The following is a 19384-nucleotide window of genomic DNA, read 5'->3' on the forward strand; positions in this document are numbered from 1 at the left end:
GTCTAGCTGGCGATACACAAATTATACTTACAGCGCAAACACTGCGTTAGAAGTCACACAAACAAACGAGAGAGAGTATGACGTAAGTCGGCCTCGGTATCTAACAGTATGACTTCCCTAAGGCACATTTGTGTGAGCATTGTAAGGCAAAAATCATATGGATATCGACCAACTGCACCTGCTATTACGACCCGTAATTCAGTTCGGAAAACTAATGAAGTAATTGCCCAGGGCAGTGCACTTTTCAAATGTCAGAGGCGGCCAATGCAATTTCCTCTCGTGTAATGGGAGAGTAGAGAGCCGGAAATTTGCAGCATGCTGCAGCTGTGCTAATGACTTTTCCCTATGTCTTGATTTTCAACTTTTTCTCTCAATAGCAAAACTCACCTTTCATCAGTTCCGGTACTTCCCACAAGAAATACCGGGAAAAGTGTTGTTATATGATTCGGGGGTCGTCTCGATGATTGAGGTACTACAACTTGACTTTTAGGTTCGAATTTCTGCTCGAACTGGACAAGATCAGTGGGCCTAATGGAGTAAAATTATCAGTTTTACTTCCATGTGAGCATCTATACAATCATGCGAATTCTGTCTTCGGTCAAATTTCTAGGTTTTATTTAGGCCGTAGACCGTCATGGGAAAGACACACAGAGAACTTTACATTTTATAAATTTTTTAAACTTTGTTCAGACGTCTGATTCCTTAGAGTCTCGATTCTGACTACATGGCGTTCACAATCAGTTATCAATATATTCTCAGAAGGCCTCACATATTACAATTTAGAGCGATAAGGTGAAACATGGTACCTGTGCTAACTCTCTCCTAAGCAAACTGGAGAAATCACACTCAGTACTCGAGGGGAATTGCTAACAAACAAGGTCCTAACATAACGAGCGACAGTAACTAAACATTCAGTTTTTTGATTAAGACAAAACACTTAGTCCAGAAATTGTTGTTGTTGTGGTTTTCAGTCCAGAGTCTGGTTGTTGCAGCTATCCATGCTACTCTATCCTGTGCAAGGTTCTTCATCTCGCAGTATCTACTGCAACCTACATCCTTCTGAATCTGTTTAGTGTATTTATCTCTTGGTCTCCCTCTACAATTTTTACCCTCCACGCTGCCCTCCAATACTAAATTGGTGATCCCTTGATGCCTCAGAATATGCCCTACCAAGCGATCCCTTCTTCTAGTCAAGTAGTGCCACAAATTTCTCTTCTCCCCAATTCTATTCAATACCTCCTCATTAGTTATGTGATCTACCCATCTAATCTTCAGCATTCTTCCGTAGCACCGCATCTAGAAAGCTACTATTCTCTTCTTGTCTAAACTATTTATCGTCCACATATCAATTCCATACGTGGCTACACTCCATACAAATACTTTGAGAAACGACTTCCTGACACTTAAATCTATACCCGATGTTAACAAATTTCTCTTCTTCAAAAACGCTTTTCTTGCTATTGCCATTCTACATTTTATATCCTCTCTACTTCGACCATCATCAGTTATTTTGCTCCCGAAACAGCAAAACTCGTTTACTACTTTAAGCGTCTCTTTTCCTCATCTAATTCCCGCAGCATCACCCGATTTAATTCGACTACGTTCCATTATCCTCGTTTTGCTTTTGTTGATTTTCATCTTATATCTTCCTTTCAAGACACTGTCCATTCCGTTAAGCTGCTCTTCCAGGTCTTTTGCTGTCTCTGACAGAATTACAATATCATCGGCCAACCTCAAAGTTTAATTTTTCTTTTGTTTCCTATACTACTTGCTCAATATAGAGATTGAATAACATAGGGGATAGGCTACAACCCTTTTTCTCTCCATTCCCAACCACAGCTTTCCTTTCATGCCCCTCGTCTCTTATAACTGCCATCTCGTTTCTGTAAAAATTGTAAATAGCCTTTCGCTCCCTGTATTTTACCCCTGCCCCCTCATAATTTGAATGAGTAATTCAGTCAACATTATCAAAAGATTTCTCTAAGTCTACAAATGCTAGACGCGTAGGTTCGCTTTTCCTTAATCTATTTTCTAAGATAAGTCGGAGGGTCAGTATAGCCTCACATGTTCTAACATTTCTACGGAATCCAAACTGATCTTCCTCGAGTCGGCTTCTATCTGTTTTTCCATGCGTCTGTAAAGAATTCGTGTTAGTGGATTGCAGCGGTGACTTATTAAACTGATACTTCGTTAATGTTCACATCTGTCAATACCTGCTTTCTTTAGGATTGGAATTATTACATTCTTCTTGCAGTTTGAGGGACTTTCGCCTTTCTCATGCATCTTGCTCACGAGATGGTAGAGTTTTTTCAGGACTGGCTCTCCCAAGACTGTCAGTAGTTCTAATGGAATGTTGTGTTACTCCTGGGGCCTTGTTTCGACTAAAGTCTTTCAGTGCTGTGTCAGACTCTTCGTGCAGTATCATATCTCCCATTTAATCTTCATCTACGTCCTCTTCCATTTCCATAATATTGTCCTCAAGAACATCGCCCTTGTATAGACCCTATATATACTCCTTCCACCTTTCTGCTTTCCCTTCTCTACAGATAACACAGGAAATTTATGGCGAGAGAATACCGCTGCTAGTCAAAGGATGCTTAAAGCATACCGTTCCTCTAATACTGAAACACAATACGACACCAATGTTCAGAAGAGAAAATCTATGACTTTTTTATTTCTGTCCTATTGCTGTCCATTCCATTATTGTAATACGGAATATATGAGAAGATTTTGGATGTTTCTGGTAAATTGCCTAAAAAATTACTGCTAGACTTACAGAGAGGTTTCTATTTCTTGGATAATTACTTCCAGTTTACTGCATGACTCAGTCACATGCGTCTAAATATTGTCACTAACATTCAAGAAGTTTATTTTTTGAATTCCATACCGATACGGTTGCTCCCAAAGAAAGCATCTAGTGGCACAGTTACTTTATAAAAGTTAACTGTATCCTATTACTCGGAAAATATTAACACATAAAGTGTATGAAGAATTTTTTGACTACAATGAGACATGAGCGATAACTGAAATACGGCATGACATATGGAACCTTAATCAACGGCAAAATAATATATTTCAGGAAACAACGGGGTTAATACGTTGGGATTTATCCGGGGGAAATCAAATGAGACGGACATATTTTGAGACACCGCGAACAGGACGTACATTTAACGACGAACTGTAACAGTATAACTCATTATATTGGTGATATCATGATTTCATTATCACCATTGTATGACGACTGGGATTCATGAGAGGTCCTGATTACCTAGTTTTTCTTTCCAACTTCCGTTTCAAAAATGCTAAGAGAAATCAGTATGTTTTACTCACAACTTAATAAATGACAATAAGTTATTGAATCATTTACTCAAGTGTTTAACAAAATCTACGAATAGTTGCGGTCAATCAACTGCTTCACAAGCACTTCAGAACACAAACCGTCATTTGCTAAAATCATGGCGTCATACTAATTGTAATCTTTGTCGGCTCTTAAAAAGCAAAATCTTATAAAAGGAAACGCCCTTAACATACTTTATCACGGCAGTGTTGTTTGACGTTGACATTGATATGACTCACATTATCCGCGCCAATATACATATATAGCCTCAGTGGTATACATTTCTGCATCTTCTCGCTATTTGATTCGAACGGACTGACCTCGTCGGTGTAATCCATTCGTCATGAAGGGTGAGTCAAAAATTCTCTTGTAAAATAAGTTGGAAAGACATAGTTTTCTTGACTATTAAATCATGTAATTTACGAATTATGTAAATCAGGGATTCTCGATGATAAGAACTTGCTGTCGTCTTTGACTTATTGTTTGACTGGAAGTTACATTAAATCCACTCAGTGCTTTGGAGAGATGTTGTTCTTGTATGTTAAAAGAAAGAGAAACCACTGTTCAGTTTATAGCTTCACAGTAACAAGCGGTGGCCACAATGCTTTGAACAGAACACAGTTCTCACGCATGTGACCACAAGATAGAATTCACTCTACAACCCAAGATGTTTTTTCTACCGACTAAGGACAAAGAACTTTTACCGATTACGCACCATGTTAATAGAAATTTAATACAAGGGGTATCACAACGAAGAGTTAATGCTGACAAATGTTAAGCTGTAAGATAACGGAATACACATAATTACAAAAAACGTTTGCGACATAATTGCAAACGTGTGGTTACAAGTCCCCACTGACTATACTGTGATAGAGCTACTGTGTAATATAGAGTGAGGTGACAAAAGTCGTGGGATAGCGACGTGCACATGCAGAATGCGGAAGAATCGCGCACACAGTCTAAATGTGGAGTGCATTGGCTGAACAGTAATTCTACTCAGGTGATTCATGTGAAAAGGTTTTCGACGTGGTTACATAGGAACGACGGGAGTTGACAGGCTTTGAATGCGGAATAGTAGTTGGAGCTAGACGCATGAGAGATTCTATTAAGGAATCAAATATTCCGAGATCCACAGTGTTAAGAATGTCCCGACAGCACTACGTTTCAGGCGTTACCTCTCAGCACGGGCAACGCAATGGCCGACGGCTTTCACTTAATCACCGAGGGCAGCGGCATATGCGTAGTATTGTCAGTGCTAACACACAAGAAACACTGCGTGAAATAACCGCATAAATCAATGTGGAATGTGTGTGGTGAACGTATCCTTCAGGATAAAGTGGTAAAATTTGGTTACTGGGCTATGGAAGCAGACGACCGACGCGAGTGCCTATGCTAGCAGTATGACATCGCCCGCAGCGCCTCTCCGGGGCTCGTAGCCATATCGGTTGGAGCCTAGACGCCTGTAAAACTGTGTCCTGGTCAGATAAATCCAGATTAAGTTGGTATGAGCTGACGGTACGGTTCGATTGTGACGCATACCACACGGAGCCATGGACCCAAGTTGACAACAAGGCACTGTAAAATCTGGGGGTGGCTCGATAACGAGGTGGTCTGTGTTTCCATGGAATGGAATGAGTGCTCTGATCGAACTGAACCGATGATTGACTGGAATCGATTGTATTTGGCTGTTAGGAGACAATTTACTGCTATTGGTGGTCTTGATATTCTTCACGGGTCTGCAGCCGGATCATGTCGTCGTCCAGACACAATATTTCGGTGGACCAGCTGGCCGCCATCTTCAGGTGAGTTAATGCCCGTGCACTGCCTCGCCAGAACTGAATTCTAGCCACAATGACGGAAACCTTTATACACCACGGAACAGAGCACCGCGCGCGGCGAGTAGACACACAGCGCGCCGGTGAAAGAAGACGGAAAAAACGATAAATCCCAACAGCACTAGTTGGTAGAATCCAATGATCGAAAAGAAGACCGTTGTTGCTTAATGTCGGACAAAAACGGATTCCATACCTTACTTAGAGAAAAACCTTTATCTCTGTTAATAATATTAGATGATAATCTGATTTCAATTGATTCTTTAAGAACACATTCCCAATTGTGAGAAGCATGAGAAGTATTCAGGACTGGTGTGCGGAACATCATAGGCGAACTCGGTTGTTCCAGCCTGAGAAGTCGGCAGTGGCGGAAGAGTTCCTTAACAAAGAACAAAGGATGATGTATGACAGGATCTCTCCTGATTCTCACTATCGGGAATGTGTTCTTAAAGAATCCATTGAAATTAGATTATCCAGTAATATTATTAACAGGGATAAAGGTTTTCCTCTAAATAAGATATGGAATCCAGTTTTGTCCGACATTAAACAACAACGGTCTTCTTTTCGCTCATTGGATTCTTCCAACTAGTGCTGTTCGATTTATCGTTTCTGCCGTCTTCTCCCACTGGCGCGCTGCGTGTCTACTCGCCGCCACGAGGCGCTGCTCGTCGTTGTGGCTGGAATTCAGTTACGGCGAGGCAGTGCACTAGCATTAACTCACCTGAAGATGGCGGCCAGCTGGTCCGCCGAAATGTTGTGTCTGGACGACGACATAATCCGGCTGCAAACCCGTGAAGAATATCAGCAGTTATTACGCCGGGAAAGTCTTGCTGTTGAAGAACGATGGAATTTTTGTGGGTGACAATGCGTCATGTCAACTGGTAGCAATTGTTCGCGACTGGTTTGAAGATATTGTCGACAATTGAAGCCAATGATTTGGCCATCCAGATCGCCCGATATGAATCCCATCAAGTATTTATGGGACTTAATCGAGAGTTCAGTAGCTGCACAAAATCCTGCACCGGCAACACTTTCACAGTTACGGACAGCTATAGCAGCAGCATAGCTCAGATTTTCTGCAGGCGACTTACAGCGACTTGTTGAGTCCATGTTACTTCCAGATGCTGCACTACGCCGGGCAAAAGGAGGTACGACAAGATACTAGCAGGTGTTCCGTTACTTTCGTCACCTCAGTGTCTTGTCTTTCTTATCACCAAAGAATCTGGAAGGTAAACTTTGTGTCTAAGTGCCCATCTAATCCTACTCACATCTGACCTGTCACCGTCCTCAACGAGAGAAACAATACTAGTTGTTCAAGTTACGCGGCTGCAATAAACTGTGCACTCGCACTTGTTAAAGGAGGTGTACCCAGTTTTGGATGCTAGACATTAACCGTCTCAAGGAGTAAGTTACGATTTCTCTCAAACACCTCCGTAACATCTCATAAAGCTCCGCAAGACTGTACAACTAGCTGCACCAATTCTTCAACCATATAAAAGAGAGTGCTGTATACTTCACTTCTGATGTGACCCGAGAGATAAGAGTCTACAGGAGTCGGGTCGGGAGATCTCGGACACCGGGGTTCCCGTGTTGCCCGTCTATGCATCTAGGGCCGCACTAGGGCGTTACACGTCGGCTTACATACAGGGTGTTTCAAAAATGACCGGTATATTTGAAACGGCAATACAAACTAAACGAGCAGCGATAGAAATACACCGTTTGTTGCAATATGCTTGGGACAACAGTACATTTTCAGGCAGACAAACTTTCGAAATTACAGTAGTTACAATTGTCAACAACAGATGGCGCTACGGTCTGGGAAACACTATAGTACGATATTTTCCACATATTCACCACGCGTAGCAATAATATGGCGTAGTCTCTGAATGAAATTACCCGAAACCTTTGACAACGTGTCTGGCGGAATGGCTTCACATGCAGATGAGATGTACTGCTTCAGCTGTTCAATTGTTTCTGGATTCTGGCGGTACACCTGGTCTTTCAAGTGTCCCCACAGAAAGAAGTCACAGGAGTTCATGTCTGGCGAATAGGGAGGCCAATCCACGCCGCCTCCTGTATGTTTCGGATAGCCCAAATCAATCACACGGTCATCGAAATATTCATTCAGGAAATTAAAGACGTCGGCAGTGCGATGTGGCCGGGCACCATCTTGCATAAACCACGAGGTGTTCGCAGTGTCGTTTAAGGCAGTTTGTACCGCCACAAATTCACGAAGAATGTCCAGATAGCATGATGCAGTAAACGTTTCGGATCTGAAAAATGGGCCAATGATTCCTTTGGAAGAAATGGCGGCCCAGACCAGTACTTTTTGAGGATGCAGGGACGATGGGACTGCAACATGGGGCTTTTCGGTTCCCCATATGCGCCAGTTCTGTTTATTGACGAAGCCGTCCAGGTAAAAATAAGCTTCGTCAGTAAACCAAATGATGCCCTCATGCATATAGCCGTCATCAGTCCTGTGCACTATATCGTTAGCGAATGTCTCTCGTGCAGCAATGGTAGCGGCGCTGAGGGGTTGCCGCGTTTGAATTTTGTATGGATAGAGATGTAAACTCTGGCGCATGAGACGATACGTGGACGTTGGCGTCATTTGGACCGCAGCTGCAATACGGCGAACGGATACCCGAGGCCGCTGTTGGATCACCTGCTGCACTAGCTGCGCGTTGCCCTCTGTGGTTGCCGTACGCGGTCGCCCTACCTTTCCAGCACGTTCATCCGTCACGTTCACAGTCCGTTGAAATTTTTCAAACAGTTCCTTTATTGTATTGCTTTTCGGTCCTTTGGTTACATTGAACCTCCGTTGAAAACTTCGTCTTGTTGCAACAACACTGTGTTCTAGGCGGTGGAATTCCATCACCAGAAAAATCCTCTGTTCTAAGGAATAAACCATGTTGTCCACAGCACACTTGCACATTGTGAACAGCACACGCTTACAGAAGAAAGACGATGTACAGAATGGCGCACCCACAGACTGCGTTGTCTTCTATATCTTTCACATCACTTGCAGCGCCATCAGTTGTTGAAAATTGTAACCACTGTAATTTCGAAAGTTTGTCCGCCTGAAAATGTACTGTTGTCCCAAGCATATTGCAACAAACGGTGTATTTCTATCGCTGCTCGTTTAGTTTTTATTGCCGTTTCAAATATACCGGTCATTTTTGAAACACCCTGTAGCAGCAAAATGTGCTAGTGCTTCATAATCCACCTGAAACATTCCCCAACTGTGCGCACGAGGCGTGAGTGACATTTGTGCCCATTTAGCTGGGGACTTCATCGAAAAGTCTCCTTTTCAAATACATTTATAGAGTGATGTATCTTAGGGTAGCCTGTGGCTACTTGCACTCATTCGGAATTATTATGGTGATGGCATGTCTGCTGACACGTCATGTTTACTGCAGCAATTTTGCTTCTGTTATACTTCCACCTGTGTCAGTTTTTGGTGTTAACTGTAATACAAACTGTATACACTAGTCGAAGTAGCAATACACAGTGCACAAGTTTAAACGGTTAGTGAACATACAGTACATAAAACTTCCCGTATATAGGGTAATCAACGTTGGTTGTGACAGGAAAATCATTGGGGAGCAAGTAAAAACAATGATGATGTCAGTGAGAAAAACGAAACAAAAGGGAAAAGACTGAGTATCCTACTGGAAGTCATAGCAGCTGAGAAGGTTTGTTACTTAACATGTGCAAGTAATTCTATAATCAGTAGTTCTGATGCCAATGGGAGCGTGTAAGTTTTATGTATGTGAATGTGGTTTCAACCTTTACATGACCATCGTTGCATTTAATGTTCCTTCATTAAAGGAACGTGGTACATGGACAAATGTCACAACGGAAATATATTTCAATCTATTCTTTTGAGATCACGAATCACGAACGAGCATTCTCAAAGGTAATTTTCCAGTACATTTCTCGTGGAGAAATAGCGTTCCGACTAAAAGTGCTTTCGAAATGGATTAAAAATAAATCTCGAGCGCAATAAGCGGCCTGCCATTTTGGTGTAAATGGTTTTAAGATGATTGCATTCTGAGAAGAACTAGTAACCATCGTAAATAAATGATCTATTGCGGTCGAGACTCTTTTGATACGTTTCTAAAATTCTGAAACGTATTTGTATTGAGTGTTAATCTCTGCTGAGTAACTGTTATTCCGATTATGAGTATCCTTACTCTTTACTGTTTCCAGTGCTGGCTTCTCTTCTGGCTGTGTGCGTGCTGGCAGCCGTGGTGACGGCGGCCCCTAACTGCCCGCAGTACGACGGCTCCACGCCCGTCTTCTTCCCTGACGAGAACGACAGCAGCAGCTTCTACGAGTGCAGTAACGGCAGGTCCGTCCACATGGCCTGCCCCACTGGCACCGTCTGGAACTCCAACATCAACACCTGCGACTGGCCCCAGGCCAGGAAGTAGAAGGGACCGGACGATCGGCTCTCTCTCATTCGACATTACTTGGCATTATGATAAAAATGTGTTCCAACAAGCTCCACAATGTTCAGTAATTAACATTTGATTTTAAATAAACAGCAACGACAAAATTAATCTTTAACGGTATTAAAGAAGGATTTTGCAAAAGCCTGTACAACATGGTACCCTAAAAATGATAAACATTTAATTATATTGTAGTGACGGCTGGCAAAGCGCCAAATGTGTTGCTGTATTGGTAATATGCGTTACTACGCTATATACATATTACTAAACTTCTGTCTCGGAACCCGGAGTTCGATACCAGCGGCGGCGTAGGGGAAACTAATATTTTCAATATTTCGCATAAGTACTGAACGAATTTAAAAACTGAAACGCTGCTGTAATCTGCTCGTTGAGAGGTATGACTTTAGGTTAGTGGCTTAACACCATAAGACAAATATTGCAAAAAGAAACTGTGTGTTTTTCTCAAGACCTGTAACTGACGGCTCCCAAATAGGCTTGATTTATCCAGTATTTGAGCGAGTTCCAACAAATCTGCCACATAATTTCAAACCTTTAACCAACTTCTTCTCTTTGTCACCAGCCTCTCCCTCCCGCCCAACAAAATGATGAAACGAAACAAGTTTATCCCTTACTATATTTCAGCTGTTGATGCAGTCAATCTTTAACATGAGGCATGACGTACAAATTTATTACTTCTTCATTACCAACTCTATACGCGACACAGTTTTCAGAAAATATCCACATATATCACTTCAACATTACACATTACGTTTTAATTTACTGCTTCTTTACCGCTAATTCTATTCGCAACACATTTTGCTTACAGTGTCTACGTATACCACGAAATGCACCTGCAAAGTTTTATCATCGTACGACATATAGTTTAGGACACGTGATATCATAAACATTGAGGTGCGTGAAAAACTAGATTTTGGTAGAATGGAGAGCAAATCCCGAGACTATACGACAGCACTTAGCTACTTCCAACAAACTTCAAACATAATTTTGAATCTTTCCTACACTTTTTCTCACACGCTTAAAAGCAAATATTTAAGACATCTGTAAAGTAATCAGACATTCGAAGCTATTTTATACATAGGAATTCGATTCTTTAAATATTCGAGGATATACTGGTGTAAATGAGGTGCAATGAGTCAAATTTCTCCTCCAACATACTGCTTCTCTGTTACACATAGCCGGCCGGGGTGGCCGAGCGGTTCTAGGCGCTACAGTCTGTAACCGCTCGACCGCCAAGGTCGCAAGCTCGAATCCTACCTCGGGCATGGACGTGTGTGATGTCCTAAGGTTAATTAGGTTTAAGTAGTTCTACGTTCTAGGGGACTGATGACCTCAGAAGTTAAGTCCCATAGTGCTCAGAGCCATTTGAACCGTTTTTAGTTACACATAGTATAAATTAAAGTTCCCCGCTGCTCTTTTAATGTACATGTGACAGCTAACTCAGGAGCTACTGTAGGTTTTTGAAACAGTTTTCACTAAAAGACAGACTGATTCTCTGGGAAAGTTTGAGTACATAATTTATTACCTTTGTGCCAAACGAGTCGTCAAACCCTAGATATAGGCGCTGGACAAAACTTTGGAAACTCTTCGAGAAAGATATATTTGAACATGAAAGTGGATGGTTGCTAAGCTGGCTGCTGTAATAGACCATGTACAGCACCTGAGCAACGTCCTCAATACATTGCAAGTGTCAATCGCTGTCACAATAGTGTTCTATGTAGTTGTGAGTGCATTACGTCGGAGCAAAGTGAATTCGAACGTGGGCAAATTGTTTGTGCTCGTATGGTGGTGCTGCCGCAGCCAGGTGATCGGAGCATTTGTTGATTCAAGAGGCACCGTATCGAAGATTTATACCGCATTGGTAATTGAAAAGGATTGTGACAAAAAAAAAAAATAAGAAGACAACAGCTGCATAGTCACTGCCCAACTGAATGTCGCGTTCGCGAACACTGTCAGAACCAGAACAATACCAAGAGAGCTCTGTAAACAGATAATCTCAGAGCGAGCTGGAATCCCAAAAGCAAACATCAGCGATGCAAATGCCCGTAACATAAAATCTGGACTATACAGAAATCGAAAAATGTCATTTGGCAGGATAAGTCTGGTTACACGCTGTTTTCAAATTCTGGACAAGTTTACGTGCAAAGCGTGAAACATGGCGATGCTTAGGTGATGATTTTGGTAGCCATATTGTGGGATTCCATGAACCCCATTGTTACTAAGCTCGCATTACTTCCAAGGATTATGCGGTCGTTTCGATTAATCAGGTCCATGCGATGATACATTGGTTGTTCCCCAGTGGTGGTGATAATGGTGATTGGTGTGTGGGGCGCTCAACTGCGCGGTCATCAGCGCCCGTACAAAGTCCCAGTTTTTTCACAGTCCAATTTTTTTTCTTCACAGTCCAATCTAGCCACTTCTACGAATGATGAGGATGATGAAGAAATGAGGACAACACAAATACCCAGTCCCTGGGCAGACAAAATCCCCATCCCGGCCGGGAATCGAACTCCGGACCCAGTGATGCAGCGGTAGCAACGCTAGCCACTAGACCTCGAGCTGCGGACTTCCCCAGTGGTTCCAAGAAGACAGGGACCCTGTTCACACAGCTTGCATCGTCCAGGGCCGGTTTCGCCAGCACGAGGAGGAACTGTCGCATCTTGTATGGCCATCCCAGTCATAAGATCTCAATATGATTGTGACTTTGTAGCGAGCTTTAGAGAGAAGGGTATATGATCGATATCCACCTCCGTCATCGTTACCAGCACCTGCCACTATTTTGGAGGAAGAATGGTTTAAGATTTCCTTGAAACCTTTACAGTAGTTGTATTGATCCATTCCGAGACGACTGAAAGCTGTTTTCAATGCTAACGATTTTCCTGCGCCGTATTAGGCATTGTAATGTGTTGCACTCTTTGTTGTTTCCATATTTTTGTCAAACCGCTGTACATCTTCCTTTCCACGCCGAGCCACGGGAGTTCGCTTGTGATTAAGAAATTCACACTGTAAAATAAAGAGGAAAAAATAAGTTAAAGTCAAAGCAAGTATTACAATTCTCTTAGCACGTCCGACGTTACATGAATGACAACATTCCAGGACGATGGATTGGAAGAAGAAGAGCAGAAGATGAGCTTCACGGCCGGTGGCCTCCCGGGTCTCCAGACCTCACGCGTTGTCACTTATATCTGTGGGGTATGTAGAAGACCGCTTTTTTGTTCTCCCTATGGCTGACACTCTTGAACGTCTGGGACTTCGCATTACTGAAGCTGTGAATTCCATAACGAGGGATCAGCTGCTTCGTGTGTGGCAGGAAGTGAGCCACCGTTTTGATATTTGTCGTGTTGCACCATGGTTCTTAAACTGAATGCATAAAAATTTGAACTTTTCTCTTTCTAGGAACGTTGGAATCGTGTTTCTATCTTTTGTTGTTTGGAAGCAATAAATGTCTAAAATATGTTCCTTCGTTTTGAATAGCCCTGTATGTTCGTATCTGCATAGCTGCTCCCCGTTTTTAACATTAAGATCTGTTGTTCTTAGGGCTATGGCTGACAGACAACATATATCTTCTGTGGCGCAAACACTGTAGAGGAATATAAATGGTTTTACTATACCTGTTAACAGTTTCTGTGGTTCGCAGCCATAATCAAGGTTTAATTAGTTCCTCGTAAGGTAGAAGGGAAGATACTTCTGTTTGAATCCGCTCATGTACCTGGTTATACAATGATGCGTAAAACTTAAGGACGAAAGCACGATGAAAGTTGGACGTACACAGAAAGAACCGCTACTACATAGTACAGAATGTAACTGAAAGAAATATGCAATGAGACAAACAGAAATGACACCTTTTCTTCGAAGACAATATTGCATAAAAGTCACAGCGATTCATAATGATCTTTCAGACACTGCAAACGATGGGGCATGTTTCTTCTTAGGTTGTGTGACCGCCACCGAAAGCAATGCATGCTCTGCAAAGTGCTCCTTGTGGTACGTGTTCCACTTCACCACCAGCGCGGTTTACGGCCCCTGGATGACGATTGGTGCATATGGAGGTGCTGCAGTACGTCTTTCCAATACATCCCGCAGGCCAGTCCATTCACCGTTAATCTACTCGATCCAGGAGCTTTCCACCTACGCTGTTGGATGCGGTCGTGCATAGTCATCCATAAAAATGAGGTCTAGGCCGTATGCATCCCTCAGGGAAAGCATCTGGGGAACGAAAACAGTGTCACAATAACATAGACCGGTGAGTGTACCGTGATCAAAGATTTGAGAATTAGTACGCCCATGCAACGTTATGCTTCATCACACCATACAACTGGAGCAGAAAAACGATCATTTCCGATACTGGTGGACGTACCCTCATATGGCGAGGGGTGGGAACACACAATGCACCCATGAATGTTCTCTAAAGGTTGAAAGCGAATGTGTGTAGAAGTATAAAAAATGTAATGAAAATATGTTTTTATGTCATCTAAGAATGTCAGTGACGTGTACGAGTTTCGTGACGCTAGGAGTATGATAATCGGTAATTAAGTGCAAAATTGATATTTAGAACCGGGCATTATGACGCTACTTCAGATGCTAGAATTATTTCTTTGGAAATTCCACAAAAGATTTTCTTTGCCACCCTTCCCCATTCCGAACTTGTGCTGTCGGTAAGTATCTCGTCGTTTCGGAGACGTTAATCGTTATTCTTCCCTCCTATCGCATCAGGTGTCTACACAGATTCACTTTATTTCCTAGTGATAACAAAAAGTGCTTTCGATGGCGAAGAAATCTTTTACAGACAATATGCTGCAAGATGAAGAAAAATCAATGTATGATACTTAAAATATACGAGGGTCGTCCACAAAGTAAGTTCTGTATCTATTTCTATCCGCGGCAGCGCTACGGTCGCAGTTCTGAGCATACACAGCAGTTACTCTGATTCATGGAGAAGACATGTACGCCATTTTAAGATCGCTGCTGCCGACGTGTGCTGTGTAGTGCTTCTTTATAATGTCAGCCGTAATTGAAAATGCCTCCGCGTGTGAAATCAAATTTGTGATTCGTTTTCTAAGTGCAAAGAAAGTTAAACCAAAGGGAATTCATCTGCGAGGTTTACGGACAAAATGCAGTGAGTTTAAAATGGTTAAAATGGCTCTGAGCACTGTGAAACTTAACTTCTAAGGTCATCAGTCCCCTAGAACTTACAACTACTTAAACCTAGCTAACCTAAGGACATCACACACATCCATGCCCGAGGCAGGGTTCGAACATGCGACCGTAGCGGTCGCGCGGCTCCAGACTGAAGCGCCTAGAACAGCCCGGCCACACCAGCCGGCATGCAGTGAGTGATTCAATGGTTAGACGATGGGTCAGACTGTTCAATGAAGGACGTGATCAAGTGCACTATGAAGAACGAAGTGGAAGACCGTCTCTGGTTACTGACGAACTGGTTCACACAATTGAAGAGTAAGCACAACCTAAGTTTACACTTATGGAAGTTCCGCAAATCTCACGATCACTAATTTCTGAAACTGTTACTGAAAAACTGAAATTTCGGAAACTTAGCTCACGTTGGGTACCCAAGATTCTTACTGAACAACACAAAAAACAACGGATGGGCTGACGCGATACAATGAAGCAGGCTATGGTTTTCTTTCTCGGACAGTCACGGAGGATGAAACTTGGGGATTGTACGACACCCCTAAAACAAAACGGTAATCAATGGAATGGAGGCACACTTCATCCCCAACGAAGGTATAGCCTAAGCAAATTTTGACACCTCGAAAAGTCATGTGCACCGTTTTTTGGGACAGAAAAGGCATTCTGCTGATTGATTTCTTACCACGCCCTCAAACAATCAGTGCACATGGTTAGTGTGGGGCCATTAAGAAATTGCACCGCGCAATACAGAACGAGCACCGAGGATTACTGTCAAAAGGTGTTGAATTTTTTCCACGATAATGCCCAACTTCACACTGCGAAGTGACCAAACAACTCATAGAGTAATTTCAATGGAACGCGTTTGACCATCCTCTGTACTGCCCGAGTCTCACTCCTAGCGACTTTTCTCTCTTCTTACACCTAAAATTTGTCCTTGGTGGTCAGCACTTCAGCGACGATGACGAGCTGAAAGAACACGTTACCACATGGGTAAATACACAGGCGGCTACCTTCTGCGAAGAAGGCATACAATAACTTGTGCCACGCTATGACAAGTGCCAACAATATTTCTGGAGCTGTATAGAAAAGTAGTTTAACAGTTGTAGATTATTGTACAATAAATATTTTTTCTGTATCTGTACACGTTTTTTTTTTATATAACTAAGCGGAACTTTCGTATATATTCTCCTAGATGCAAATGTACATTGGTATTGTCTCTTTATTTCTTGTTTGTTTATTTCATTTCCTAATTAATTCGTCGTTTAACATAACAATTTAAAGGATATGTTTGAAGAGCTTATGTTTTACATCGACGGTGTTTTTCAACATAACATATCAGTTTAAACAAAAAGGCCGTGTCTAGGCCAGCGTTTCTCAACGGCGGTGTCGCGGTACGTTGGTGTGCCTTAAATGCATGTCAAGCGTGTCTGAGAGATTTTTAATCTTGTCTAATCTTCCCCAGATAAATTCTCTACAACACAAGAAATGTATCGTTATATCGTTTCTTGGAGCGCCTCAATTTGCAAGAAATGACTCATCATTATACGTGATTATATGTGGTATTAAAAAAGTATATGCGCTTTTTGTATTTCGCTTTTTGCTTCCAGGAAAAAAATTACATGTAGGGGCGTGGGGAAAGTCTGAAAGGCACTTTGGTGTGCTCCAAAAGAAAATGGGTTTAGAAACGCGGGCTAGGCGTAGCGTCTGTGAGCGCCCTTCCAGCCCTCATAGTTCCGTGTTCGACCACGCCACTACTTAAATTTTGAAGGATAATAAAAAGAATCAGCAATGGTGGCAGCAGATTTCCGAGTTATCTCCATTCCGTCAACGACCTTGTCAAGGACGGCGCTGGATTGAACAGAGTTTTAGGACGACCTCTTGCCGTTGGGGTGCGAAACTGGCTCTAAAGGGCGGAAGAATTAGCAATGTTCAAATGCCTAAGGATGAAGAAGACAATGAAAATCGCTAAATCAACAACATATTACGTATATAAACAGTAAATGCGGCCTGTAACTGATTAAGCGTCATGATGAACTGAACGTGATAGTGACGATAGAAAACATATAAAGGGATTCCCGATTAGTCTGCCATTCGAATCTCCGGAAAGGGATTTCAGTGAGTGCGATAGTCACGAGATTGTGACTGAATAACCGATGATAGATAACATACTACGAGTCTTAGTGAGAAATAACGGAAGTCTGAAACTGCTAGGGTCGATAGAAAAGATGAGAAGGGAAATGCGAAGGTTCAGTCTAGATAAAGAGGTGGCGATCAATACGAAACAAAAGTACTGGCGTTATTAAGAAGTAGGATGTCCTTTCTGACATGTATTCATGTACAAAGCGACATTGCATCGCAATTCTTAATAATACAGGCAGTGCTAATTAGCATATATTAGTGTCAGAATAACCATTACATTGTACTTCTTCATAGCTAGAACACTGCTATTTGGTACTTATTTCACCAATACTAGGTCCTCGACTCTCAATAAATATGTCCTTCCACCACGGGAATGTAAGTTACGTTCAGTGCAGGCTGTAACATATTGACAATGACATCTGGAAATTTGCGTCACCTTAACTGAAGCGGTTAACGTGACCGCTGTCGAAAAGCGAGAAATGCAGTTTCGAATTCTTGCCTAGCACAAATTTTCATTGTCGTCATACCAATACGCAGCCGATGGTGGTATATTTGCTACTGCGAAAACATTTCCTCTATTTCTTGGCGGCTATAGTCTCTGCATGAAAGCATGTCCGAAAAACAATTGCATCGTATTTCTTAATAACACAGGCATTGCTATTTCGTACCTCTACGGAAATCTTATTGTTGTAAGCTTGGTGCCCCAAGCGGTTGTTTATGGCGCTTGGGTCTTCAAAGGGCCCTGAATAGGGAGGTACGGTAGAGATTGATTTACTGTGAGCCAGTGATAGCTTTATTCTCAAAAGAATCTGCAGCAAACGAATGCCCGAAGATGTAAACAATCATGCATGAGCAGCGCCTATTAGAAAGAGGGGGTCCGACAGCCGATCAGTTCCACTCATTCCACCAGCATGGAGATACACGACTCGTGTTGTCTGTAGTTCAACCACGCCTAGACGGTCAATACCGCGGTTCGATCGCGTCCGCATTGTTACTTTGCGCCAGGAAGGTCTCTCAACAAGAGAAGTGTCCAGGCGTCTCGGAGTGAACCAAAGTGATGTTGTTCGGACATGGAGGAGATGCAGAGAGACAGGAATTGTCGAGGACATGCCTCGCTCATCCCGCCCAAGGTCTACTACTGCAGTGGATGACCGCTATCTGACAGCAACGCCACCATGTTGTATAATGCTTTTCGTGCAACCACAGGACGTCGTGTTACGACTCAAACTGTGCGCAATCGGCTGCATGATACTCAACTTCACTCCCGCTGTCCATGGCGACGTCTATCTTTGCAACCACGACATCATGCAGCGCGGTACAGATGGGCCCAACAACATGCCAAATGGACCGCTCAGGATTGATATCACGTTCTCTTCACCGATGAGTGTCGCGTATTCCCTCAACCAGACAATCGTCGTGTTTTGAGGCAACCCGGTCAGGCTGAACGCCTTAGACACACTGTCCAGCAAATACAGCAAGCCGGCCGCGGTGGTCTTGCGGTTCTAGGCGCGCAGTCCGGAACCGTGCGACTGCTACGGTCGCAGGTTCGATTCCTGCCTCGGGCATGGATGTGTGTGATGTCCTTAGGTTAGTTAGGTTTAAGTAGTTCTACGTTCTAGGGGACTAATGACCACAGCAGTTGAGTCCCATAGTTCTCAGAGCTAAATACAGCAAGATAAAGGTTCCTGATGTTTTGGGGTGGCATTGTGTGGGGCCGACATACGCCGCTGGTGGTCACGGAAGGTGCGGTAACGGGTGTAGGATACGGGCATGCCATCCTCCGACCAATAGTGCAACCATATCGGCTGCATATTGGCGAGGAATTCGTCTTCATGGACGAAAATTCGCGACTCCATCGTGCACATCTTGTGAATGACCTACTTCAGGATAACGACATTTCTCGACTAGAGTAGCCAGAATGGTCTGCAGACATGATCCCTATCGACATGCCTGGGATAGATTGAAAAGGGCTGTTTATGGATGACGTCACCCACCAACTACTCTGCGGGATCTACGTCGAATCGCCGTTCAGGAGTAGGGCAATCTGTACCAACAGTGCCTTGATGAACTTGTGGATAGTATGCCACGATGAATATAGGCATGCAACAATACAGGAGAACGTCGTACTGGGTATTACGGTTACCGGTGTGTACAGCAATATGGACCACCACCTCTGAAGGCCATGATGTATGGTGGTGCATCACGCAATGTGTGGTTTTAATGGGCAATAAAATGGCGGGAATGATGTTTATGCTCATCTCTATTCCAATTTTTCATATAGGTTCTGGAACTCTCGATACCAAGGTGATGCATTTTTTTTTTTTTTTGTTGATATGTGTATATTCTGCCCTTTGGCTGCTGTCACCGCCTTGTTTAATATCATCGAATTTTATCATGCTTTTAGGATACCGTGTTGTATAGGCTTTTGCAATATCCTTCTTTCATGCTGTTAATGA

At 42.9% G+C, this 19384-nt stretch overlaps 1 protein-coding gene across 1 annotated transcript; it reads left to right on the top strand.

The window, feature by feature from the left end:
- Positions 1–3544: 3544 nt before the first annotated feature.
- LOC126355215 (peritrophin-1-like) lies at positions 3545–9734 on the top strand. Its single transcript, XM_050005473.1, has 2 exons — positions 3545–3687; positions 9382–9734. Exons 1-2 carry the CDS (start codon positions 3681–3683, stop codon positions 9603–9605), a joined length of 231 nt encoding a protein of 76 aa, XP_049861430.1. The 5' UTR covers positions 3545–3680; the 3' UTR covers positions 9606–9734.
- The last annotated feature ends 9650 nt before the right edge of the window (positions 9735–19384 follow it).

This window comes from Schistocerca gregaria, chromosome 3 (assembly GCF_023897955.1).
Source record: "Schistocerca gregaria isolate iqSchGreg1 chromosome 3, iqSchGreg1.2, whole genome shotgun sequence".
NCBI classification, from domain to species: domain Eukaryota; kingdom Metazoa; phylum Arthropoda; class Insecta; order Orthoptera; family Acrididae; genus Schistocerca; species Schistocerca gregaria.